The sequence below is a fragment of the Erigeron canadensis genome, chromosome 8, assembly GCF_010389155.1.
Source record: "Erigeron canadensis isolate Cc75 chromosome 8, C_canadensis_v1, whole genome shotgun sequence".
NCBI lineage: Eukaryota > Viridiplantae > Streptophyta > Magnoliopsida > Asterales > Asteraceae > Erigeron > Erigeron canadensis.
Window position 1 is genome coordinate 1,274,436 of NC_057768.1, and position 27,096 is coordinate 1,301,531.

At 31.8% G+C, this 27,096-nt stretch overlaps 2 protein-coding genes and 1 long non-coding RNA gene across 3 annotated transcripts; 2 read left to right on the forward strand and 1 right to left on the reverse strand.

Annotated features, from left to right (window-relative positions):
- Positions 1–1,732: 1,732 nt before the first annotated feature.
- LOC122579566 (structural maintenance of chromosomes protein 4) lies at positions 1,733–11,088 on the forward strand. Its single transcript, XM_043751753.1, has 28 exons — positions 1,733–1,895; positions 2,090–2,179; positions 2,699–2,800; positions 2,891–3,067; positions 3,148–3,278; positions 3,829–3,907; positions 3,990–4,147; positions 4,239–4,314; positions 4,409–4,537; positions 4,602–4,746; positions 4,844–4,974; positions 5,243–5,395; positions 5,502–5,691; positions 6,195–6,328; positions 6,426–6,584; positions 6,765–7,073; positions 7,151–7,327; positions 7,407–7,490; positions 8,221–8,430; positions 8,505–8,594; positions 9,045–9,166; positions 9,257–9,412; positions 9,487–9,594; positions 9,927–9,987; positions 10,190–10,324; positions 10,437–10,524; positions 10,611–10,683; positions 10,775–11,088. The coding sequence occupies exons 1-28, from the start codon at positions 1,764–1,766 to the stop codon at positions 10,893–10,895; spliced, it is 3,720 nt and encodes a 1,239-aa protein (XP_043607688.1). The 5' UTR covers positions 1,733–1,763; the 3' UTR covers positions 10,896–11,088.
- LOC122579567 (aquaporin NIP2-1-like) lies at positions 11,066–12,780 on the reverse strand. Its single transcript, XM_043751754.1, has 5 exons — positions 12,514–12,780; positions 12,212–12,436; positions 11,634–11,828; positions 11,476–11,537; positions 11,066–11,387 (listed from the first exon to the last, which is right to left on the reverse strand). The coding sequence occupies exons 1-5, from the start codon at positions 12,640–12,642 to the stop codon at positions 11,165–11,167; spliced, it is 834 nt and encodes a 277-aa protein (XP_043607689.1). The 5' UTR covers positions 12,643–12,780; the 3' UTR covers positions 11,066–11,164.
- Positions 12,781–19,626: 6,846 nt separating this feature from the next.
- On the forward strand, positions 19,627–20,999 carry LOC122580577. The gene is made up of 3 exons (XR_006320824.1): positions 19,627–19,805; positions 20,199–20,253; positions 20,655–20,999. It is a non-coding gene; the product is annotated as an uncharacterized LOC122580577 (long non-coding RNA).
- Positions 21,000–27,096: the final 6,097 nt, after the last annotated feature.

Genomic DNA, 27,096 nt, shown 5'->3' on the forward strand with positions numbered 1-27,096 from the left:
ATAAGTGTTGTATTTTAATATGCATAAAATATTATATTTTTATATCAAAAATATACCTTTAAATTTTATGGTTAATATACAATTATATTATACACATTAACTATATTTAATAAGTTAATAAAAAATGTTTATAAAAAGATAAACAGAAGTAACCCAACATTATATATTTTTAAAAGATCAAATAGAAATACAAGATGTTCCGCTCAAATCATTAATAATGAATTCTCTAGTTTGTAATTTAAAAAATAAGAAATAATATTAGATAGAGAAGCAGAAGAAAATAGAATGTATACATATAATACATTTTTAAGTTAAATGAAAAAAGAAAAAAAATGAAAAAAAAGAAAGAATTAATTACATTCTTGAATTTGAATGGAAGAAAAAAAAGTATAGTTTTACTAGTTTTTTTAAAACAATTATTAGAGATATAAATTAAAAGATGAAGTAGTAATTTTACACACACACACATATATATATATGTGCACACTTTCTATTTAAATCATGCCAAATTGTCAAAATAACTTTGACTTAAAACACTTAAGGTACGTTTAGTTGAGAAAAACACACATTGTTTTCCAAGAAAATATTAAAAAATAGAAAACATGTTGAAATCGTAACTTTTTAAAAACGTTTTTCATGAAAACTAGAAAAAACTATTTTTCACCTTTCTGTTAAAAATTAGAAATAATTTTTTATTGTTTTCCACTTTTCATTTTTTACATTTTGAAAGCCTCAAATTGTTTTCAATTTTCTAGTTTTGAATGCGTTTTTTTAAAATTTTAATTTGTAATCTAAAAAATGTAAAACTCCTTTCATATTTTTAAAAATTAAAAATGAAAACTATAAAACATTTTTCACCACTAAATGCACGCTTAAATATCTTTTCATTTCATATCTTTTTTTTTTCTTTAAAAGAAACCCAAAATTAATAATGAAATAACTTATATGATGTTAAAATGATAAAATCATCAAAATATTTGATGTTTCCTCACAAACTTTAAAATTCAAAAGACTATTTAACACAAGTTGGTGTAAATGTATCATAATAATGTTAACATCATGTAGCATTCGTGAGGAATAATAATTTTAATTTTTTTCTTTCTTAACCCCTCAAGAAAATAACTCAACAGTGTAAATCAATGTTTTAAAAACCGGTATTTTAATCATATCGGTGTGAAAAAAATTTCCGGTATTATCAGAATTACTGGAAATATCAGCCGGTACAACTATTTAAGTTTATTTTATTATTATTCTACAAATTTTGTTACAGTTTAATTAAAATAGTAAAAAAACAATCATAAATTCACTAAAAAATAATAGATATTTCGTATAACAAAATATAAGGTTTAAAGTTTACAAATAACAAAACTAACATTAAAGTATCATAAAAAAATATTTTAAAAAATTTGAAAAAAAAATAAAATGAAAATACCAGACATACCGGAATGGTAATACCGAAAAATACCGAGAATATCGGAACAACCGGACGATATGAAATACCGGAAATAACGAAAAAATACCCAGATTAAAATACCGGAGTACTCACCGAAAACATTGATGTAAATTCACTTTGTTGAGAACACTTCTTTTTTTTTTTTTTGAAAGGAGTGTAAATCCACTTGATTTCGATCCCAATTAGTTTCCCGCTCATAAAATTCCCAAAATTTCAAAAACCCTCTCTCATTTTTCTCCCCAAAACACTTCCCTTTCTTTATTTCACAAAACCCACAATCCTTTCAAAATTACGGCCAAAAAAATTACCAATGGATAACGCTGCCGGAGAATTTATGGATACAGATCCGGTGAAAAACCCGGCAAGACTTTTTATTAGAGAAATGGTTATGAAGAATTTCAAATCTTATGCTGGCGAACAACGCGTTGGCCCGTTTCATAAGGTTAGGGTTTTTTTTTTTTTGTGGCTAAATTTCATTTTTTATGATTTGGGTATTAAAAAGTCTGAAACTTTTTTTATGGGTCTGTTGTTGATTTGATAAATTGATGTTTTTTTTTCATAAATATTTTGAAACTTTTATTTTGTAGGTTCGTTGTTAATTTGATAACTTGATTTTGAATTTTATATGTTGAACAGAGTTTTTCAGCTGTTGTTGGACCTAATGGAAGTGGGAAGAGTAATGTGATTGATGCTATGTTGTTCGTTTTCGGAAAACGAGCTAAACAGGTATTATTTGTTTGTGTTTATTTAGTGAAATGTGTCGTAAGTTGTTAGCTTATGTTTCCGGGGTTGTTGATTTGGTGAAGTGTTAGTGTTAGATAATTTATTCGACTTTAGGTCAAAGCGTATAGTATGTATCTGAATTAGAATGCTTTTATTGTGTTTACCCGACTTTCAAATATCTTTTTTGTATGTATCCGATGGTAGTTTTGTTGGCGAGACATGTTTATAAGTTGGCATGTGGTGGCATCCATATATTGTTAGCAAAAGTACCAAAAGTTGAATACACAAGATAGAAATTTCTTAAGTTGGACTCAAAACCGTCCATTTTGGTTCTCCACATACCATTTTTTGGAGATTGCGGTAGTAAAATACTACCAATACGACCAATATTCTTAACTCAATAAAATTTGATTAATACATATCATAGACTTTGGGCTAAAGTTTACTGTATGTTCAAACACATGTCTCAATTGTAAATTTTGATGATTTATTGCTGTGTTGTTTTTTGTTGAAATGGCATAGATGCGTCTTAACAAAGTGTCAGAGCTTATTCACAATTCAACGAATCACCAAAATCTTAACAGCGCACGTGTATCAGTTCACTTTCAAGAGATTATAGATCTGGTATGTTATAAATATATGCTACAGTATTTGGGTTTGATGTGCATTGGGTGATTATTAAATGTGGGATTGATTTACTTTTGTTGCTTATAGGATGACGGAACATATGAAATAGTTCCGGGAAGTGATTTTGTAATAGCACGTGAAGCTTTTCGTGATAACGCGTCCAAGTACTATATTAATGGGCGCGACAGTACATTTACTGAAGTTACAAAGAAATTAAAAGGGAAAGGAGTTGACTTAGACAATAATCGTTTTTTGATTCTTCAGGTTTGGTGGTTTGTGCAAGTAAAGTTTTTTAAAATGTGCTTATTATAAGTTGTGAGTTACAGCTTGCTTGATTTTATCAGGGCGAGGTTGAGCAAATATCACTTATGAAGCCAAAAGCTCAAGGTCCTCATGATGAAGGATTTCTTGAATATTTGGAGGACATCATCGGAACTAACAAATACCTGGAAAAGATTGACGAGTCCCATAAGCAGTGAGTTAGAGTTCTCGAGTTCATTACATTTAGGTCACTTAAAAAGAAAGACTTGTGGTTATCTTAGTGTAGGTGACAAAATGGGCAGGTGACAGCAGCCTGGATAACAGGCTTAAATCGGGTGGTATACCCATGAACATTTAGTTGTCAGTGTTTTCATAAACTTTTAATGTCTCGATTATAAATAAAGCATTCTGGCAGGTTGTGAACACTGGACATTCTGCGATATACTTTAGATGCTTTCTGCCTATTTCTTAAATTATATAATAAGTTATGTGTTTTACCTCCAAATAATTAAGCTTAATTCAAGTTCACTCTGAGTATTTGCATTTAAGATTTCTCTGAAACAAGGGTAACGCTCATGTTGTATGCAATAAAACTTTATTACTATTTTTACCATGATAACAAGGTCTATTCATGGAATTTAGTTCTTTTTTTTATTAAGCTTACAAAAATTCTAAATATCTGTCTTCTATCTAAATGATATAAGTTTTGTTCATCCTATTAAATGTTGTTCTCTGTCTAATGGCTTGTGTTCTATCGGCTTCAGGCTTGAAGCTCTGAATGAGAAGAGGTCTGGCGTGGTTCAGATGGTTAAGTTAGCAGATAAAGAACGCGACAGTTTGGAGGTCATAAGATGCCTGTTTGATATTATAAACTTATGTACAGACTTCTTTTACAAATAGTTGATTAACATGATTAACATTGCAGAGTGTGAAAAATGAAGCAGAAGATTACATGCTCAAGGAGCTTTCTTTGCTTAAATGGCAAGAAAAAGCTGTAAAATTTGCTTCCGAGGATAATGCTGTGAAAATGGAAGAAGTTCAGAAGACAGCATCTGGCCTGGAAGAAAATTTAACTTCTGAAAGGTGATTGTTTGACAACATAAGTGTGCATTCCATAGTAGGCTGTTTGTTTTGTTATATATGAAATAGCAAATGAAAAGTGTTATTCCCTTAGGGAGAAGATTCAGGAAAACAAAAAAGCATTGAAGGAGCTCGAGATGTTGCATAATAAGTATATGAAGAGACAAGAGGTCTGTTCTATCACCTCAGTTTCTGCTAAAATTTCATCAGCTTGTATATCTCTTTTATGAACCCATCTCAAGAAACCTTTGTTGCATTTCTTAGGAACTAGACGCTGGGCTTAAGCGGTGCAAGGATGAATTCAAGGAATTTGAGCGGCAGGATGTGAAACACCGTGAAGATTTAAAACATGTTAAACAAAAGATTAAGAAAATGGATGAGAAAGTTGAAAAGGTAAGATATATCTCCTCTCTAGTTGAATGATTCAAACACTAATCTTCTTTTTGTCCTATGCCAGGATTCAGCAAAGATAATTGACATCACAAACCAGTCTGAAGAGTCAACCAATATAATTCCCAAACTTGAGGAAGATATCCCCAGATTGCAAAAGAACTTATTAGATGAGGATAAAATATTGGAGGAAATTAAAGAGAGCTCCAAAGGTATATTCTTATGATTGCACACCACTTGATTATTGAAACAAATCTGATTATGTTATCGATGGAATATTGAAAGATTTCTATGTCTCACCCTCAACAGTTGAAACCGAGGCATTTTTAACAGAGGTTTCCAAGGTTCGTGCTGAACTTGAACCTTGGGAAGAACAAATTATAGATCATCGAGGAAAGCTTGGTGTTGCTTCCACTGAAAAGAAACTTCTGTCTGAGAAGGTGAGAAGCATGCTTGAGACTAATCTGCTTACATAGTAAAACCTGCCATACTTTGTATGACCACACTTGTAACTTACTAATCCTTTGTCGATGTCTTATCATAATAAAAATTGAAACCTTCAAACTTCAAACTTGTTTAGATCACTGGTATCCCTTATCTGTGACAGTTTTCATAGAACACAATAAAATTGTTCATATATTATTGTTTGTGATGCCATTATTGTGCGGTCTATTATTGATGTCTGGCTTCAATCCCTGAGTGTTACAGCATGAAGCTGGTCGTGCAGCATATTTGGATGCTCAGAAACAGTTGGATGATATACAAAAGAAAATTGTAACAAATACTTCAAGCATTAAGGATATGCAAACTAAGTTGGAGAAAAACAAGCTTGAATCTTCAAAAGCTCGTAACCTGGAACAAGTATGTCACCTTAGCAGCATCAGTCTTCATTTTGAATTCTATTTCTGACATTATTCAGCAGCTCTTGTCAGTTATATGGTTGTTTATAAATCAATTTGATTTTCAGGAATGTCAAAAAGAACAAGAGGAACTGATTACTCTTGAGCAAGCAGCAAGACAAAAAGTCACAGAGCTTAAGTCTGTTTTGGAAGGCGAAAGGAATCAGGGATCTGTTCTGAAAGCAATTATGCAAGCCAAAGCTTCCAATACAATAGAAGGAATTTATGGACGGATGGGCGACTTGGGCGCTATAGATGGTAAGGTTTAAGATTTACTTTAGAGGTGGCAGATATATGGGTCACTCAAATTGGTTTGGGGTTCATGTAAATGATTGGGTTGTGTCAGATTGAACCACAACTATCATTGTCCATTTTGTTTGAAGTACGTAGAGTCAATGTGATTACAAAATTATACTGTTTTGATAATAATTTCAATCTTAATTAAATCGATTTAATATGTTTTATAGGTGACGTTTGTCTTTCGACTTGTTTTATCAAGTTGGCTTTTTACCATAAACTAGTTTAAGTATAACGCTGTTGTTATATTCTCAATTTGCATATAAGACAGTGTGCAAGGATGGTTAGAAGCATCTTGTCATCAAAATGTGATTTAAGGTCAAAAAAACTATCTTGTGTTTTTTCTTCTCATATATCTGTTTACATGGTCCAAAGTCAGTGCACTCGGATTTCAACAATATTTCGTTTTAATTGTTTCAAAAGCTTGTTGTGTGCCTGCTTTACTTAGTTTTTTTTTTTTTCAGGGAAGTATGATATTGCCATTTCAACAGCCGTTGCTGGACTCGATTATATTGTAGTGGAAACATCATCAGCAGCACAAGCATGTGTGGATATGCTTCGAAAGAACAACCTTGGTGTTGCTACTTTCATGATATTGGTAGATAATCATTGCTGTTGCATATTCATATTAGTTTAATGTTAATTCTCAGCTTATGATTGAATAATTTTTTTTTTTTGTTATTTTCGTTATGCAGGAAAAACAAGCTAATTATAAGTCTAAAATGAAGGAAAAAGTAAGCCCTCCAGAGGGTGTTCCACGTCTCTTCGATCTCATCAAGGTGCAGGATGAAAGAATGAAACTTGCTTTCTTTGCAGCAATGGGCAACACAGTTGTCGCCAATGATATTGAGCAGGTATATATGAGTTCAAACTTAACAAATATATAAACCACACATATATGTTAACAGAATACAGTAAGCTTTGCTTATTTTAATAATAAGCTCTACATAATGAAAGTTTGGCACATTCAATTTCTGAATATATGTTTTATGTAATGGTTGTCATTTTGTTTTCTTTCCTCCCCACTTTGTTAGGCAACACGTATTGGTTATGGTAAAAATAAAGATTTTCGGCGTGTTGTGACACTAGATGGTAAACTCATTGAGTCATCGGGGACTATGAGTGGTGGTGGAAAGGCACCACGTGGTGGTAAGATGGGGACTTCCATCAGAGCCACTAGTGTCTCTGGAGAAGCTATTGTTCAGGCTGAAAATGAACTCACTCAAATATCAGAAAAATTAAGAAGTGTGAGGCAACAGATTTCTGAATTGGCTAGACATTACAAGGAATTGGAAAAGGACGTGGCACGCCTTGAACTTGTCTTAGCAAAAAGCCAAAAAGAGGTTAGGTTCATCTGTAAATACTTTCGGACTTTCTAATCTAATTTGACTATCTGACAATATTTAGTTCAATATGGCAGATTGAAAGTTTGATTTCCCAAGAAAAATATCTTGCAAACCAACTAGAATCCTTAAAGGCCGCAGCAGAGCCAAGTAAACATGAACTTAATCAACTCGAGGAACTCACCAAATATATATCAGAAGAAGAAAAAGAGATCAACAGATTGACAGAAGGTTCGAGACAACTGAAGGAAAAGGTTGCTAACTTGATCATTTATCATTATGTCAAATAATTGCTTAAAGATTTGATTTTACAAAAGCTCAAATACTATGTAGGTGTCGGAACTTCAAAACAAAATAGATAATGCAGGTGGGGAAAGATTGAAGAAACAAAAGGCAAAGGTTGAGAAGATCCAAAATGTAAGTATTATAAAATAGGTGGCTTGGATTATATTGGCTTTAACAGGTAGTATTTTTCTAAAACCGTAAAAATAAGCCAGATTGAGTCACCCTATTTTTTTAGACTAAAGCCCCCTTTTACTTTCATAAAATGGTAATCCATTGAGTATGATTACCAAAACTTCTATTAAAATCAATCAATTTAGGAGTCACCATGGTCTATGGGTATGGGTTTAGATACAGGGATTTCTGAAGGAGTATTCTGAGAAAGATGAGGAATATGGTGTACTCAAGTTATACCTATCACTCCTAGATTGATAGGAATGAGATAAGATGTTTCGAAAACTTGGGTAATAAGAATCATGCTTTCTGAACTACAATTCTATTCTATAAGTGACAAAATGGGTGGTCTGGCACCTTGAAAAACACGTCTAGACTGTAGGTTCTTAGAGCGAGTCATAATGGATTGGATCGATTTTAGCCTTTGACCTATTTTTTGCTTATTTTATAAATAATCAGTATTTTAATTATGATTGCAAAACTGTTTAGAATAATGATCTAGTGTTTTGAATATATCAACTAGGGGTATATAAGCAAAGTTGAGCATTTAGGAGTGATATTTGACTGTTTTGAGGGACTTACTTTTTAGCAATAGAATATAAACCAATAGGCACATTTATACATGTATGAGTTGCATTAGCCACTGTCGAAGTGTACTGGCTAAATCTGCTGATGTTCTTGCTCCCGTTAGGACATTGATAAAAGCAGCACAGAGATTAATCGGCACAAAGTTCAAATAGAGACTGGTCAGAAAATGTTGAAGAAACTTACGAATGCAATTGAAGAATCAAAAAAAGAGAAAGAAAAGCTCATTACGCAGAAGGAAAATTTGCTTAGCACATTTAAAGAGATCGAACAGAAAGCTTTTAAGGTTCAAGACGATTATAAGAAGACGGAAGAGGTCAGTATTTACTGCTGGCGTTTACTAAGGGTTGTTGAGTTGAATTTTTTAGCTTTCTTTTTTGTTACGTGTAGCTTATAGATCAACACAAGGACGTGCTTGGAAAAGCAAAATCTGATTATGAAAAGTTGAAGAAAACAGTAGATGAGTTGCGGACATCTGAGGTTCTAAAACAACACTCTCACTTATTCTCTTCTTCTTATAATACATTTAATCTATATGACTTGGAGGTGGAAGAACTGTCAGGTCAGGCGGGTTGGTTGTCACTTTCAAGCTGGTATATTTTAGGCCTGATACATTTGTGTTATCCTGTAAGATTTTAAATTTTGTTACAAATAGTTAATGTGTCAAATATGATTATAAAACCTATATGTATGCAATAGTAGTAGTTTTTTGTATTTTCAAATTTAAGGGATTTAAAGAGTTTTTTGCAGTAAAAAACCTTTCGGGTGGCATTTGGCACATTTAACCTGCTTTTAGGTATTTCATCTTCCATGCAACAAAATCCCTTTTGAGATTAAATGTTACTTGGATAGACTCATGCTAATGTAAATGAGTTTCATTCCCCCCTCAGATATGATGTCATATAACGTAATGCATTACTACTGGAACAGGTTGATGCAGACTATAAGCTACAAGACCTGAAGAAGATGTCAAAAGAGCTGGAAATGAAGGAAAAAGGATACAAAAAGAAGCTCGAGGAATTAAATAACACTCTCTCTAAGCATATGGAGCAGTAAGTGCTGTGGTGTCTGCTGCTTTTAAAATGAAAAGACTTGTGTAGATTTCAGCTTACAATATACTTCTGCTCCTTTTGATCTGGCAGAATTCACAAAGATCTTGTGGATCCAGAGAAGCTTCAAGTTACACTTGGAGATGAATCTTTTGCTAAGGGTTCTGATCTTAAAAGGGCTTTAGAAATGGTCGCCTTACTTGAAGCACAAATGAAAGAGATGAATCCTAATCTTGATTCGATTGCTGAGTAAGATGTTGTGGTTGTAAGTTTATTAGTTTGTTAGTTGATTTTAGCTGCTATTTAACTGCTTCTCGTTATAGTTATCGTAAAAAAGTATCCGTGTACAATGAGCGAGTGGAAGAGCTTAACTCGGTAACCAACGAACGTGACGAGACCAAAAAGCAATATGATGAGTGGAGAAAGAGAAGGTATGTTTCAGGGCGTTTGGACGAGTGTTTTTTGAATATATTTGATTATAATCACTTAATCAGTCTCTAGTGTCGTCCTTCAATTTATGATTGTCTTATTCAGTCTGGTATCAAGGTGCAACAAAATTAGTTAATGGAGGGTAGAGTGAAATTACTTGTATACCATCATGTTCATTATCTACTTAAATACTATTCTTTTAGAAACTCGATACCAATAAAGGTTGAGTTTACAACTTATAGCATCTGAAGCACATTTAAACATCATCTCGTTCACCAGGTTATATTACAACCGACTGTTTGGTTCTTATGTATCAATTTGGTTCATCTTCCAGGCTAGATGAGTTCATGGCTGGGTTTAATACTATATCACTGAAGTTGAAGGAAATGTACCAGGTTTAGTATCTAAAATTACTTCATTTTTATCTGTTTATGGGAATAAGCCTTCATAGCACACACACTCACTTGCAAGCAATGACGGTCCAAATGTGCATGCATATTTGTTGGACAACTGCTGCTACACGTACAAGCTTCATGTTATTGTTTTTATGAAGTTTTAGATATTTGATGAACATTTTGCACCGTGGCCTTTCAACAGATGATTACTCTTGGAGGTGACGCAGAGCTTGAGTTGGTGGATTCATTAGATCCATTTTCTGAAGGTGTTGTATTTAGTGTTAGGCCTCCTAAGAAGAGTTGGAAAAACATTGCAAATTTATCCGGAGGCGAAAAGGTATGGCCTCAAATGTTTTGTTATTGTTCTACACAATGTACTCGTGAATCGTAATATTATTACGTTATCTTGATATTATGCTCAATGTATATAACTACTTTTTTTTTTTCAGACCCTCAGCTCACTAGCTCTTGTTTTTGCACTCCACCATTACAAACCAACACCCCTTTATGTTATGGATGAAATTGATGCTGCTCTGGGTATGTTTTTTGGATCATTGGAACCCTTTTCCTATTGTGATTATTTCTGTACAACTGTACCTAAATTGTTCTGGCTTCACTAATAGATTTTAAGAATGTCTCGATTGTCGGCCATTATGTTAAAGATCGTACAAAGGATGCACAGTTTATTATCATCAGGTATATTTAATGCCGTTTCAGTATGAACTCATGCTGTCTATCCATGTGAATATTGTTATAAATCTCATAAATTGTGATGTATTGTTTGCAGCTTAAGAAACAATATGTTTGAGCTGGCCGACAGACTTGTGGGTATTTACAAAACCGATAACTGCACCAAGAGCATTACCATCAATCCAAGAAGTTTCGTTGTTTGCGAGAAGGGTGCTTAAACTCACCATTTGTGAACTTAATTGTCATGTTCAAGATCAAAACCATGTTGTGTTTTGTTTTTAATGTAACAGTTCCTACATGTAAATGTCTTGTATATTTATTAAACATTCTAGTCTTTCTAAGTTTAAGTTTGAATACTTATGTATCTATACTAAAACATACGCACCAATGAATGCAATATGCTTAATTGCAGTTCTTTTAAGTCTTTACATTTTGGTAGTCAAGACATGATAATTGATTTTCATTACACATAACAGGAGTTGACATTTTACTGCAATAAGTTTTCTTCATTGCTCTCCATTCTTCGAAGTTTAAATGATGATACTTTCTGAACTGATTCGTCTGTTGCTCGAATAAAACTGTAGCACATCACCCCTGATATCGTTCCTATTACAGGGCCAATAATATAAACCCAGATACCCTTATAGTTGCTGCTAGCTAATGCTGGTCCAATGGTGCGTGCAGGGTTCATAGAGCCACCTGAAACGGGTCTGCAAAATAGATTTGATTGTTCGATATAGGTTCTGTTTTTTGAACAAAATTTTGGAAAATAAACTACTTCAGAGAGTCCAGGTTTACCCTGCTAAAATGGATGTAATGCATACTGCTGATCCTACTGCTATGCCTGCAAGCTCTCCTACCTGCAAATATTTTAACATGAGTGTGATCACGAGTCTTATATACATGATCACAATTTAAGTTTTTCTTGAGATATTGAATGAGGATAGAGTTCTCACGGCTTTAGAATCTGTAGCCACAGCTGAAGTGACAAACATCATGGAGAAAGTAACGATGATCTCCATGACCAGAGCTTGCAAGTCTGTTCCTGTAGGTGTCGTTGTGCCCAGATGTTTAACTTCATCTAATAGTTCCCGTAGGGCAAATGAAGCTAATATGGACCCAGTCGATTGTGCTGCAGCATAGATGGGGACCTGCACATATAAGTGTTCAACAAAACAAGTTCAGGTGACTCAGATTAGATAGTTGACTCATAAAAAAAGGTTAAGTTATTTGAACTCCATGGGTTATATGAAGACTTAATTGAACTTGTGCATAGTGCCAACTACCAGTAGGTCCATGACATGTCCCATATATGGTCAAACCTGGCATAGTATGGCATGGATCTCATTGTTTTAAAATCTCATGGCCCAATGCCTATCACTTTTAAGCTATGCCATGGATCTCATTGTTTTAAAATCTCATGGCCCAATACCTATCACTTTTAAGCAGGTATGTTTCCATTATGGCTTGAATCTGATGGATGTATGGTGATAAAATGAAAACGTATTCGAGTTGGTGTGGTCTAGTTAGTTACCTGGGGCCAAGGAAAATGACCATTTGTTGCAAAAGCTAGTGTGACGGCCGGGTTCATGTGTGCACCAGATATATGTCCAACAGCATAGATCATGACAGTCACAATAAGCCCACCACAAACCGAGGCTCCAAGCTGCGACACCTTGCGGTTATCACTTGTGGTTAGTGATGCTGATCCACATGTCACAAAAACCAACAAGAAAGTAGCTACAACTTCTGCCACCACCTGTGGTCAAAAGTTTAATTTATTAGAAGATAATCCGATATAAACTATACAACGGAATATATTTGTAGTGTTTTTACCTTCCGGAGAAAACCACGAGGGTAATACACTTTAAACAATGTAGCAAGTTTGAGCTGCCAGTTTTCTGGTGCTTGTGTTGTGACGATGGGCAAGTCGGGTGTGCCACAATCTGAATGCATTATCGACATGACTTAGTGACTTACAGTCGTAACTAGAGTAAAAGAAGACCAAAAAAGCTTAAGTTTTTGGGAGATTTTTATTATAGTTTTAGCTAGAAAGTGAGAGCATTTCTTGATATGTTCTTAAGTGCACAAGGGTTCTTCTACTTATATACTACTTACACTCTCTTCTTTCCCTTTGAACATATATATTTTTTGTGTTAATATTGGCCATAACTCAAACTAGATGAGAGGTTAAGAACATACAAGGATTGTCAGGGATCTCAATCCTCATCCCCATACTCGATTTTCAATTGTAATCCCCATCCCCGTCGAGTAATTAAATTACATCCCCATACCCGTCCCCATCGGGTATCGGGGATCCTCGTCAGGTATTGGGGATAGCTTTTTTGAATGAAGATGAATTTATCTTAATAAAGGATACATAGGAAAATATGTATTTCGACATTTTCTTTCTATGTACAAACAAATATATATGTTAAGTAAATGATTAATAAAGTATAACACATAAAAATTATTAAACAAAAGCATTGAACTTAAAACTGATTTTAGAATATAAATAAAAACTTAAAGTGATTCTAATAAATATATATAGTATTTTCGGGTTCGGGTATGGGAACGGGGATTTACGGTTCTCCATCCCGTCCCCATTTCCATGGAGATTAGATTTACATCCCCGTACCCGTCCCCATTCCCGGTCAACTCGAGAATTCCCCGGTCAAATCGGGTGTGGGTATCGGATTCCCCATCAAGTACGGATATTTTTGCCATCCCTACGTACAAGTTACAATGGGCTAACAGAAATGACCCCACAATTGCCATATAGTTTGCCCTTATTATAACGTGAAGTTGTCTTTCATTTTAATTTTTTTACTTAGACGGCATGAAAATAACTATTAGATTTTTTTTTGTAAGTTTAATTAATTAAAGTTAATTAACTAAGTTTGAACTTGAGTTTTGAGATTTTATTTCTTTCGTCTCCAATTTCAACATTGCCCATTAACTTTGTATTAAACAAATACATAAAATATTAATAAAAATAAAGTTTTATAGACATTATATGGAGGGAGTGGTCAACCTTCACCTCCATGTAGCTCCGTCACCTGGCCCATTGTAAATCAAACAAAATGACGTCGGACTAGCTTGTTTCAGTTCACCATTTTGTTGGAAGACCGGGACATGAATTTCATTCAGGTTTGAGAGTCCTTTGGGGCCTCAAGTTTGTTGAGTTGTGAAGGTCTTTTGGACCCTAAATGCGAAATGTTAAGGGGATGACATGTGAAGAAAACGTATGTTAGACTATTTCTTAACTTAGAGAGTTGGGAAGATGATGTGATTAATACTTGACATTCGAATTCCATCTTTTCAGACTTTAGTCAAAAAACAAGAAGCTTTTATTGTATAAGTTGAGCTACAATTAGCTAGCAGATGCATCTGGGGTACTCACGGGTTATGGACTCAAACCTGTGGGTGCACGGTGTATTCCGGGAACCAAGTCGGTACTGGTCGGTCATCAGGTCCTCATAGGTACTTAATGAGTGGGGAGAGAATTAAGGAGGGTGGTGACCGACCTTTCTTCCTTTATTTATTTTTTGAAACCAATCTATGGTAGCGCATACTCATTTAAAACTATGTAACTTAAGTGGCACATTAGCACTTTTATTTGTATTATGAGTTGGAATAATTCGAACTTTACCAAAGAAAGTTGGGAGAATTATGCAAGGCATGCTTTTGACTTTCAACTATTATGGGTTTAAGAGTTTGGAGATTTTGTGGACCAATTATAGATTGAGTTCGAGAAATATTTTTTCGAATTCGAGTTCAAGTTCAATCCTAATGTCTGAGCCCAAAATAGACAAAAAGTCGATCTCGAGTATATACCCGAAAAGTAACTATTTTTGAATGCTCTTAATTCTGACAATCTTTTTTTTTTACCAATAAATTCCAAAATCCTTAGTAGTCAACATATAGTTTACAATTTTTTTTTATTTTTTATAAAAGTTAAATAAAATATATTGTTTTGGATATACATTATTTTATTTAATTTTAATTACATGCTTTACATTTATTACAAGTTTCTTTTTCCTTATATTTTTTATTTGAATTTGTAACTTTTTTTTATTTCTTTTCATTTCACTAGCACGGTACCGCGTAATACGGCGGTGTTTGTGGCGACGACGTTGTGGTGCTGGGGGACGACTGATGGTGGCAGAAGCAAGGTCGATTGTTGTAGATGATTGATATAAAGAGTTAATAAAGATATTTTAAAAATAAAAGACTGATAGTGTAATATAATCATTAAAGGTATTTTAGACATCCATGCAACTTTCAACATGAAGACTATATTTTTTATAAGATAGAATAGATAGTTCATTTTGTAATAAAAATATTATGACCATAGTTGTCGACTCGACTCGAAAACTTGATTTTTGACTTGAGAATCGAAATGTGACTCGACTCATAAGAGTCAATACATTTTTATATACTACATAATTGTATAATTATAAATATGTAATGTATTTATAAACAAAATATAAGTTGTTTATCTTAATACACTATCAAAACATTTCATATTTGATATTTTTTAGTCAGAAACTTACATTTTATCTCCAAATTCGTACTAAAAGGATCAAAAATACATATATAACATACAAAATAATGTAATTATAAATATGATATATAATATATAACCGTATTATCAAACTACAATAATCATAAGTTTGCGACTCGTATTGACTCGTTTTAAATTCACACCGCGACTCGTAAGAGTCAGGAAAAAAAAGAGTCACCCACCGAGTCGCCTCGTTTTTGGTAATAATCGATTCGACTCGTTAGAGTCATAAGAGTTTAACAACTATGATTATGACCACGGAACTAAATTTAGTTTAGTTTATTTGGATTAGGAGAGTTTGTTGATAGTCATCATAGTCTGATTGACAAAACCCTTCACACAATGACTATGTCAATAACATGAAGTCGTGAACTAATAGTCATGATGAGATTTTTATATGCATAGTTCGTTATCCGTGAGCAGTGTGGTATCCATCACTAAAATCGGTATTTTATTATAGCCTCTAGCTTAATTTCCAAATTTCTTGACTAATTAATGTGCTTATGTAGTATAACAAGTGTAGAATTGTGGTGATCATTTCTAATATGTGATTTCTAATATGTCATTTCCAATTTCCAATCAACAACAGGTAGATCGATAGGACATACGCGAACACATACTTTGATCTTCCTAAACATAGATGACTATAACTATCCCCATAATTTCTAGACGCGTAGTTGTTAGTCATATTTATTTCTGGACATTGATAAATTATTATACGTTACTTAGTGGTGAATAAAAATCAATAATTATCAAAGTAATTTATAATCAATACAAGTAGTAGGATAATAATAATAATAATAATAATAATAATAATAATAATAATAATAATAATAATAATAATAATAATAATAATAATAATACATCAAAATAGGAAGGAGGATAACCTCCTTAGGGGGGGACGACCAAGAAGAAAAAAAAGGGAAAAAAAGAGAAATCAAGATCCTGTTAGAACTTTTGTTAAATTAAATATTATTGTATCTTAATTACATTCAAACTCCAAAACATTTATCCCTATAATAGAAATAAGTAAATACTCTAAACAAAAAAAATTAAACTATTTTGTTCTCCTTTTTCTTGCTGCCGTCGACACAAAAGAAAAAAAAGAGGAAAACCATCACAAGATCAAAGATATTCTAATCATCATTGTCAAGCAAATAATTGGAAAAATTAATTATAATTTGTGAGTCCACCTTCACAAGATGTATAAAGACAACAAGATATATCAAGATATGAGGTTAGACAATAATAATCACAAGTTATATCAAGAAACCCGACTGGCAAGTAAATCGAAACTAGATAAAGACTAGTTAGAATTACGATCCAGATAATGGATAAGAATAATAAAGAACAATTGCTTGAAACTATATAAATTACTAAATATAATCAAGTATTATGGCAATGAGTCGAGATGTATTTTTCAATGTATTTTATTTATTGCTATAAACAAAATACAAGAGTTGTTGCGGAACAAAGATAATCACACTTGTGAAAATATCTAAACAACCCTAGAAATACAAATGATCTATGCGACAAGGAATTACTCGTAAGAATACTTAGAGTAATATCACACGTTGCAATTGCCAAAGTTCCAAGCAGTTTTGCAAGTGTGAGAAGTCTTATATTTATAGGCAAACATGTCTTGATGACATGGCAATATACCGTACAAATATGGTTGGATGCATTTATGGATTTGTGGGACAAATCCATAACATGTTTGTTTAAGGTAAAGTATGTAAGTTTCTTTGATGTGACTTGACATACTTTATTCCCAACCTTTTGCTAAAACTTTTCCAATTCCAGGTAGAGAGTAATTAACCAGGTAAAGGTAGTTAAAGCTGCAAAAAGACTTTCCTCGTAATCAGTGAAAAAGTGTTGTAAGTACTTTTTCACTGAGCCTCTTCAGATTCAACTTCAGGTAAGATCTTCTCTGAGCTCTGCTTCTGAGATGATCTTCTTCTTCAGTCTGAACGTCTTCAGTGTAGGTTGATTCTGAATCTGAAGTGAAGCTTCAGTGAGCTTTATTCTGAATGACTTCAGAATCCTGAGCAAGCTTTCTTAACTGAACCTCAACTATTTTGAACAAATTATACTTAGTCGATTTTCGACCTAACATAATTCTTATGACTTTTTATTTAAATTATAATTCATAATAAAATCCTTATAGATTATATTTATCTTTTCAAGGTATTTAAGGAGTGATCATCAATCTTGGGGTAAAAAGCAAAAAATGTGAATTTTGATTATGTGAGCTAGTAGGTGGGTAAATTCCTACTAGCAAATTATATGTTTAAGACTAGCAGGTGGGTAAAGTCCTACTAGCAAATGTCCATGTTGAAATGATTTGTGATGAATTTTGTATTTTATGTTTGATGTGATTAAAATGGCTATCAAAAGATAAGCTATTATTGTTGCTTGATGTACTAAAGGTTTGGAAACTTGATTATGATCACATGTATATGCATTCACTAAGCATTACTTATATTTTAGTTGTTTGACCTTTTTATAGGAAGTGGTAGTAGCAAGGAAAAGAATTTGATCAAGTGAAGCTAAGTTTGAAGATTGTAGATCATTGTTTTTGAAGGTTGGCAACTTGGGTAAATATCGTAGATAATCCCTTTGGCAATTATGGCTCTTGATACAAGTCTTTTGGGTAAACATATTGTTTTGATATGTAATTTTCTGCAAATAGGTCATAATTTAGGTCAATGAACTTCATAATGTTGTCTATATGAAGTAATTTAGGTTGTTGGTTTGGTTAATGACCCGTTTTGTTGCACTTTGGTGCTTTTTGTCAAACAATGGATGTAAATATCATATATCATGTCAAATGCTTGTTTGAAATCTGAAATGTAGTGTTATGAAGCATGGAATTGAGTTTGGAAAGATTACAAGTTGAGTCGAGTGTCAAATTGGGTCATTTTGTTGTTCAGCCCAAATATGTGGCACGTACAAAAAAGGTATGTGGCACATTTTAGGTTCTTTTCGGATTTGGGTATTTTGTGTGGCACATACACTATAGATGTGGCACATGAAAACTGAAAGTCAGAATATGTGGCACATGAAATTTTGTATGTGGCACATATTTGCTTTTGTTTTGATTTAAACTCTTAAATGTGGTACATGCATATAAGCATGTGGCACACTTGGGTAAAAAAAAAGAAGAATCTTATAACTTTTATATTATTATAAATGGAGTTTGGTTGTTACAAAATTCATTTGTATTACATTAAACCTATGAACTCACCAACATTATGTTGACATTTTCGAGCATTCATTTTCAGGTAATAACAATGTTTAAGGAGAGTGAACATATGAACTTTAGGAAGACCAATAAAGAGATCCTTCATGGACTCCTAGATTACATTTGAACATTGAACTCTATTTGCTATTTGCTACATCTTTTGCTGTTTGAGGCATGTTGCTTAGACTTATCTCGCGTGTGGGAATTATATTTATTTGGATTTCATTTAGCAAGACTCTATTATAAGTTCCATGTGCCATGTTAAATCATTTCGTCATATCCTACGATTCCGCCTAAGGTGGGGTGTGACAACCCATGAGGTAGTGAAACCAAATAACCCTATCCTTGTTTGGTTTGGATTTGATTTACGCGTTAGATTATAAATTTTCAAATCCAGAATAATCGGTCCTAACATCCCCAACCCAATATCAACACCCGTAGTTTGAATGAAAAGGTCAAGTTTACTTTCAAACTTCATGAATAGGGGGATATTTGATCACACACATAGCTTCTTATTATTACATTTTTCGTTAGTTAGGTATCCGCCCAGTACGATAGTGTCGGTGTGGTGGTGGCGGCGTAATTGACGGCGACAGTGATGACGGCGATAAATAGTGCATGTAATTAATGTAAAGGTAATTAATGTTAAAGGATAAAGTAGGTAAAAATACTTTAACGGGTTTTAGTTTTTTTTTTTAACTTTTCAACATTTCGAAAAATAAAAGTTATGAAATCTTTATATAGTAATCTATGTTTTTTGCCCTCAAAGTTGGAAAATGTTCACTTTCAATCCTTGAAATATAAATAATCAGTTTGCATCCTCAAAGTTGGTTAATTTTTTCAATTGAAAGCCTAGCTATAACGAAGTCCAATTTTGTAACACCCCAAGATTTTAAGGTGAAAGAAATTAACCCCTTTTTATAGTTTTGGCATTAAATTAATTTCCTAGTATTTTATTTTTGAATATGGGGTTAATTTAGTTGGAACTTTAGCGGATAACGGGTATTTTAATACCAAAAATTCATATGGGGCGTGGCAAGCCAGGAGGGTTCCAGCCACCTTTTCCTTTAACTCACACTTCCACTTTGGCTCTCTTTCATTCTACATGCAATCCTCTTTCATTTAATTTTCAAAATCAAGCTAAATTCCTTCAATTCAAGGATAAGAACAATCATATTAATCATCACCATCAAGTAATCTTTATTCAAGAATTCAAAGCTAGGGTTTGTGGGTTTAGTGGTGGTGGCTGAAAATTGGGAGAAAAAGGAGGAAGGAATTGTGAATCTAAAACCCCAAGTAGTTGTCTTTCTTGTTGAGGTAAGGAAATTCCCCAAATTAGCTTTATCTTTCTTTTGAATTTAGGGTTCATGAAGGAACCAAATTGGGGGTTTTGCTAGAAATTGAATTATGATTAATTTTTCCCAATTCCTTAGTTAACCTAGTTGTCATTGAGTTATATGATATGTTGTTTATGAAAATAATGAGTGCATGTGATAAATTTTAGTTCTTGAGAAAAGATGAGTTTTGACTAGTTATGGAATTATTGATGAAAATGGTAGGTTGAACTACCTAGTGTGTTTGTTAAAGAAAATGAAGCTCAATGACAAATGGGTTGGGTTTTGGGTTTAGAAAGGCTAGTGATTGAGTATGACTAGGTTGAACTAGTCAAGTTGTGAATGTAAGCTTATGCATTTTATGTGATGATCATAGGTTGAAGCTTGTTGTGCATAATCGTTTTAGCTTTATTTTCCAAGTTGCGGAGGAGGTGAGTATTCTTGCATACCTTTATGTATACGTTGGGCCAATTACCATGAGATGTGAATGTTCCAAGCATGGTAATTGGTTCGGCGTTAAGCCCATGTGGGGCATTGTTTATGAGGCCTAAGAACCCCCGGGGCCTAAGAATCCCGATAGTTGATGTAACATGAGGCCTAAGAACCTCCGGGGCCTAAGAATCCCGATAGATATGATTTGTTATGATTGTTTAGCTTATATGGATCCATATATGTGTTGTTAGTGTGCAAGGTGAATATGTAAATGTGACATGACGATGCCATAGGTTACATGTGAAAGTCCTTGTACTTTGCCCTCCTTTGTATCCATAGATGTATGCAAGTATATTCACTAAGCCTTTGCTTATATTTTCGTTGTTTACCCTTTTTATAGGTAGTTCCGGAAGAGGGAACTAGGATTGTTGATTTGAAAGTGTTGATTTAGAGCTTGAAGTGGTTGAAGTAAAGATTTGCAAGATTTGAAGGTATTTAGGTCATTCATGGATGAATGACAAGCTTTTGGGTTTAGAGGCTTAGTTATCCCTCTCCTTTTGGCTCTTGGTACATTTTGGGTTGATGGTCATATTTTGTTATATTATGTAAAAGATCAGGTGTAAAGCTTTTTAGAAAAGATGTAAAGTTGCACTTTGGGCGAAAATTGTGTCAAAATGGGTAAGATGACCCGTTTACTTGTAGAAACTTGGTTTGTATAAATGGATGGTATGGAGACTTTTGGAAATGTAGTGTTAGTTGATTTATGTCAAAACTAAGTTGCTAATCAGTTGTCGGAAGCTCGGTTTTGAGAAAAATGGGTCGAAAGTTGTTCAATGTGTCAAAAGTACGAAACCTGAAGAGGACGGCCTTTGTGCAGAGGACGGCTCTTGTGGACGGCCTCTGCAGGACACAAGAGCCGTGCTCCTCTGTAATTTTTACACTTTTTTTACCGAGGCTTCGTTTGATCTTTCCGGGACCTGAAATTCATACAATAGACTTATATTAACATTCTAAGAAGGTTCAATTTGTCATTTTTCAAATTTGAGAACTTTGAATTTTGGCGAAAATTGGCCGTATTTTTCTAAGTATAATTTATCTAATTTGCGTTTCTTTTCTTTTATGTTCATACCTTTGGGATTAAATTGAGTTGAGGCGTTTCAAGTTTTCCCGTTAAGTTACCCAAGGTGGCCAACACATGAATGCATAAGCGTCTTTACTCCTCGACCAGTGACGAAAAGTGAAAAATGAGACAACGTGAGAAACGAATTAAAATTGAAATATACTCTTTTAATGATTTTTGTAAAACGACTTTTTCTGTCTTCTTGTACAAAATTCTAGGCAGTAGTTGTATTTTTAGATTTATTTCAGATGCCGGAATTTCGTTGGAAAAAAATGATGGAAGTCGTTTTACAAAAGCATTAAAAGGGTAAATTCCAATTTTTGTTCCTTACGTTGTTACATTTTTGCATCTTTCATCCCTGGTTAAAGAGTAAAGAACGCTTATATCCTTGCGTGTTGTTTACATGGGGTTATTTAACAGGAAAAGTTAGATGTCGTTAGTATTTGGACCTCAATTGAAAAAATTAGCCATATTTATGCCTACAAATTGACATTTTTTCACTTTTAAGAATTAAAAGTGAAAACGGTGACAATTTTAAGGACAACAAAAAGTAATTTACCATATAATATACAATATCCAACAAATTCTTTTTCAACGAAGTGATATATATTCCTGTCTTGTGTTTGCAAGTGTATTTATTCTAATTACAATTTGATGCCATAATACTGTTTTTATACTTGTAGTTTTGCGCATTATATGAACCTACTAGAATTAATAATATTTACTTTCAATTTTAGTTTACCACTTGCAAGTTTAACAATTTCTTTTCGTTTTCATGTCTATTTATTAAAAGAATTGTGGAGACATGCATGTTTTGAAAGATATTCTAAATAAAAGATAGGACAAAAACCTTCGGTCAAAAGTTAAATATATACTTTACTAAATTATTTGTAGTTATTAGCTATATCTTTTAGTTGTGACTATAAACTATAACTTCTAAGCAAAGATGTTAACTAAAACTTTTATTTTTTTAGGGTGTTTGATATAATAAATTGTAGCTCTAACTTTAAAAGATATTTTTATATTTTTTAAATATTAAAAGCTCTATCCAAAGTATTAGCCCCTGAAACGTTACTCACGCTACTTCGAGTAACGTTTTATTTTAGAGTTTTTTTTTCTGAAATAAAAGCTAAAGCTAGTTATATTCAAATGAGGTTTTCAACATAACATGAACTCTTACACTATGTTCTCAAGATTTTTATGAGAAAGAAAAGAAAGGAAGTTAAAGGATATTATAACTTTTTGTGTTCTTGAGTTTTTTTTAAAAAAGGAAGTGAATAGAAATGAGATGAAGTGGATGAAAAATTTCAATAAATCTAGTTCAAAAACAATCATCATACTTTTGGGATGATTTGGAAGGAAAGAAGTTGAGCTATTTCTTTTCCAATCATTTATCTTTCACTCTTTTCTTTTCTTTCAAAAACAAACTCAAGAACATAGTGTTAGAAAGCTTTTCCAAAATATGTTCAATTTATTTGGACTATATTTAGGAAAACGATTAATCCTTCTAATTAAATAATCTAAAAATTTTTCTAATCATAAGATGAAGATAATTGACAAAATTAAATGATAAAATTAAAAAAAAAAAATTAATGAATTACATGTGTCACAATTTTAAGATTTCAGAAGGATATTTATGTTAATTTTTAAGAGTATCATTTCGCATAAGTTTAAATAACTAATTCTTTGCTACTTGTCACATTCATCCTTTTATGATAAATACTTGGCCACTTGATGCAGATAATATTAATTATTCTTTTTTATATTCATATGTAGTATTTACATATTGCTTTTATATTATTACGTGGAGTAATTTTATTGGCTTTGACGAAGAAAATTACAGAAATTATATATAATAATATATTAGAAGGCACACTTAAATTAACACATGTTGGAAGGATGGGACATTCACGGATCAGAGCTATGCGTCTTGTCATAACATGAAGATTCCTTAGTATTCAGACCTTTTATTTCTACGATAAAATTTTATCCATCTACAACGAATGTATAAATTTTTATACACAGAATGATACATGTGTTGTTGTAAATGACAAAAATGTGTTATAAGAATATTGATCATTTCCCTTTTTCTTATATTAAATCTTTTATTCAGGCGATCATATGTTTATACTTTGTTTAAACCAATTTTAGCACTTATATTTATTTTAATGCACAATATATTAAAGGTTGATGTTGGATTTAATTCAAAAAAACAATTTGATAATTCGCGTGTCTCGTTTTCTTAAATTTTAATATGAAGTTATGATAATTTTATATAATAATATAGATTAAAATAATTAAATATTATAATAAGATCTTTATCTTTATCTTAATTTTAATTTTAATCTTAATCTTAATTTTTATATATACTAAAAGACAACTGACCTAATAGCTTATTAACCAATCACAAAGCTCAATTTGATAAAATTTGGATTTGATGATGTCATTATTAAAATAAGTTAATTAGAAAATCAATAAAATTAAAGCCTCGAGAGCTATATTATATGGATATACACCAAAGTCATATGTTATATAAAATTCTATCACCTACATGATATCTATGGATATATCATATATTTAATCCTATGTTATTTAAATTATGTTATTGTTGCCGCAGGACTAAAACTTTTCCATTTTATCAATTGAATATTAGTAGTACTAATATTTATACTTAATCAAACTATATAAAATAATATTCTACTATTGATACTTAAGTTTTTATGTTTTTGTTTTTGTTTATTTGTTCAAAAAAAAAGTCAGCTACATCATGCAACCGTGATATTATTTGTCGTAGATGAACAATATGTACTTATTAAAAGGGCAACAAAATATACTTCTCAATCAATTACTTTGATTCCGGATTTTGAACATTTACTTGAAGAAGGATCAAAGTTAAAACCACTTAACATGTCGTAACCGCAGTAAATAGGAAGATAGTTAAGCCGAAAAAAAAGTGATGAACACAAGAACATATGACGATTGTAAAAATGTCTTGGATTATATGATTTTTTTTCTCCCCTTTGATTTGGCTTACGCTATTTTCATTTGAATATGTCGATTATTAAAATTATACTTTTATACAATATGTAAGGATTTTTGGGTTGCATACTTGCATATACTTATTCTTATTTTGATAATATTTTAAGGCCATTACTTAAAATGCAACTGATCTAAACTTAATTGATGAATCACATCACTCAATTTTTCAAAATTAATTAAATTGGCAAATGTCTAAATTAATTTACATTTTTTGTTTCAATTTAACTCAATTTAAAAATAATTAATAATTTATTGTAAAATGTCTATCTAATAACAAATATAGATAAAAGTTAGAAAGATTACATTTAGATTAATACGAGTTAATAAACTGTAATCAAACTAATTGAAATATTGTTCTTATTTATGATTGTAATCAGAATATAATTGGGATAATCATTATTGTTATTACTAATTGAAATCAAACTATATTTAGGATATGATTTTTCCTTCTTTAAACTGATGCCTACAGATAAAATCACAACACACAAAATCTTTGAAAATCTCATGAATCAGCCGCTATTTTTATTGTTCTTATCAACCATGATTAACGAAAATAAAATTAGTTTTTTGCAAGACATCCATGGAAACTCGATCAATTGTGTAATCAAAGTTAAAATATTGTTTACATGGAAAAGTTTGTATAACAGATTCATTGCTACACCATTCAACCTTGATATGATTTAGCATTCAGTATTTGATTTCGAACATCTCAATTATTTTTATTAATTATATTTTTACATTTAACGTATATATTAATTCTTATATTAAAATTATATTAAAACCTGTGTATTTGACACGGGTCAGACAGTTGAATTATTGACTTATTAACCAATCATAAGACTCGATTTCATTAAGTTGAAATTTGATGATGTTATAATTATTATGATTATAAAAATTATGAATTTAAAAAAAATCTACGGATATCTACCAATAAACTAAAACATGATCGACATTTTCTTGAAACGACATGTGGAGTAATCCTTGATCGACACGTGTTCTTTTAATTTATTTATTTTGTTAAATTAGCTTTTTAAGTTGTATATAAATTCAATTTCCTTATTAGACTTAGAATTAAGCTCTAACTTTTGACTTATTAATACAAAATACATTATAACCTTATTTGATTGATCATTTTCTTATTAATAAATTGTCTCTTTTTCTTTCTCAATTATTCAACTCCTAATACTTATGATAATTATAGTAAGTTATTAACATGAAGACTTCAAAATTTTGAGTTTACGATCCGAAATATCAAGGATGTTTGTCATCATGCTTACAAGTTCCGATTATGATATGGTTCTAAAAATTTAAGGTAAATCCCAAACTCTAACTAAACATATATTATATTTATCATTATTGTTTATTATAATTTAGTTTCAATAATCGATTTACTTTAACACAATTTATTATATAATCACAAATCATGTATAAGACATTCGAATTTTTTTTTATATAATTTATATAACTACTATACATTGTATAGGAATTAGGACTATTAATATATATCTAAAGAGATGTTGATCTTTTAACACATACGTATCACTATCTAATTCGAATTGCATATAAACCCAACAAGCTTAGGCCCAACTTTTGCACAAATTAGTAAACTAAGGAGTATCGATATCTATATCCACCGGTGAATCTTATTGTAAATTAATAATAACTGAAAAATAATAAATAAATTAAATTCGTCTCCTTCCACAATTCCTCAAACCTACTATGGATTAAGCTTAATATTATACATATCCATATCATCGACTATAGCTAGAGGTAGATATTCAGATCTAATTTTTATTATCATTATCATTGTTGTTATTAGTTTAGGATTCTAATCAAACTATAGATTGAGGACCACAAAATTAAGAAAGCATGTGATTCAAGCGGATATCTGGCAATAACAATGAGTATAAAACTTACATCCTCAGAATGAAGATAATACCGTCAAATAAAAGAATACCATCCAAGTTTCATAGAAGACAATTTTCGTTGGTCGTTTCTTTCGCAATGACAATTAACAAAAGTCAAGGCTAATCTTTATCGACCGTTGATTTGTATCTATAACGTCCAGTTTTTACGCACGTACAATTATATGTTGCGACCTCTCGGGTTAAGTCGAAAAAGGGACTCAAGGTGCTGATATACGATAAGGATTGGAAGACAAAAAACACTACAACGAATGTCGTCTACAAAAAAGTGTTGCAAAAGATGAAGGATGATACATGTTTCTAATGTTCAAACTATTGTATGCCTTTATTTTTAATTAGCTTCTTAACATCTTCCAGGATTTTTATTTTTATTTTTTAAGAATTGTTTTTTGGCTACTTATCTTTTGAATTAATAAGACTTTTAAACTTGCATATATTTAAACTTTGAAAATAGTCTAATTTTTATAACAAATAAACCCGTGTATTTGAGACAAGTATATAATCTAGTTATATGAATATATCAACATGGTTATCTACAAAGCAAAATGAAAACAAACAATCAAGCAAAAACAACCATTTAAATGACATCATCATCGAATTGAGTTGAACTATAATGGCCATTTAACGTTTTCATCTGTTAACACCGGAATCAAGTTGTCAACTTAACATGATATCAACAAATAATGTAAAATATTAATTCTCTTAACTAAATAACATAAAAATTATTCTAAAGGTAAGATGATAACAAATAAAAAAAT

What these genes read in the sequence shown, in the direction of transcription:
- LOC122579566 (XM_043751753.1), top strand. Translation starts at nt 1,764, where the DNA reads ATGGATAACGCTGCCGGAGAATTTATGGATACAGATCCGGTGAAAAAC. An exon ending in AAGAACGCGACAGTTTGGAG is followed by an intron (nt 3,908 to 3,989) that starts GTCATAAGATGC and finishes TTAACATTGCAG; the next exon opens with AGTGTGAAAAATGAAGCAGA. An exon ending in CTCTCTAAGCATATGGAGCA is followed by an intron (nt 9,167 to 9,256) that starts GTAAGTGCTGTG and finishes TTGATCTGGCAG; the next exon opens with AATTCACAAAGATCTTGTGG.
- LOC122579567 (XM_043751754.1), bottom strand. Translation starts at nt 12,642, where the DNA reads ATGTCGATAATGCATTCAGATTGTGGCACACCCGACTTGCCCATCGTC. An exon ending in CTCGTGGTTTTCTCCGGAAG is followed by an intron (nt 12,437 to 12,513) that starts GTAAAAACACTA and finishes TTTTGACCACAG; the next exon opens with GTGGTGGCAGAAGTTGTAGC. An exon ending in GTCATTTTCCTTGGCCCCAG is followed by an intron (nt 11,829 to 12,211) that starts GTAACTAACTAG and finishes TTATATGTGCAG; the next exon opens with GTCCCCATCTATGCTGCAGC.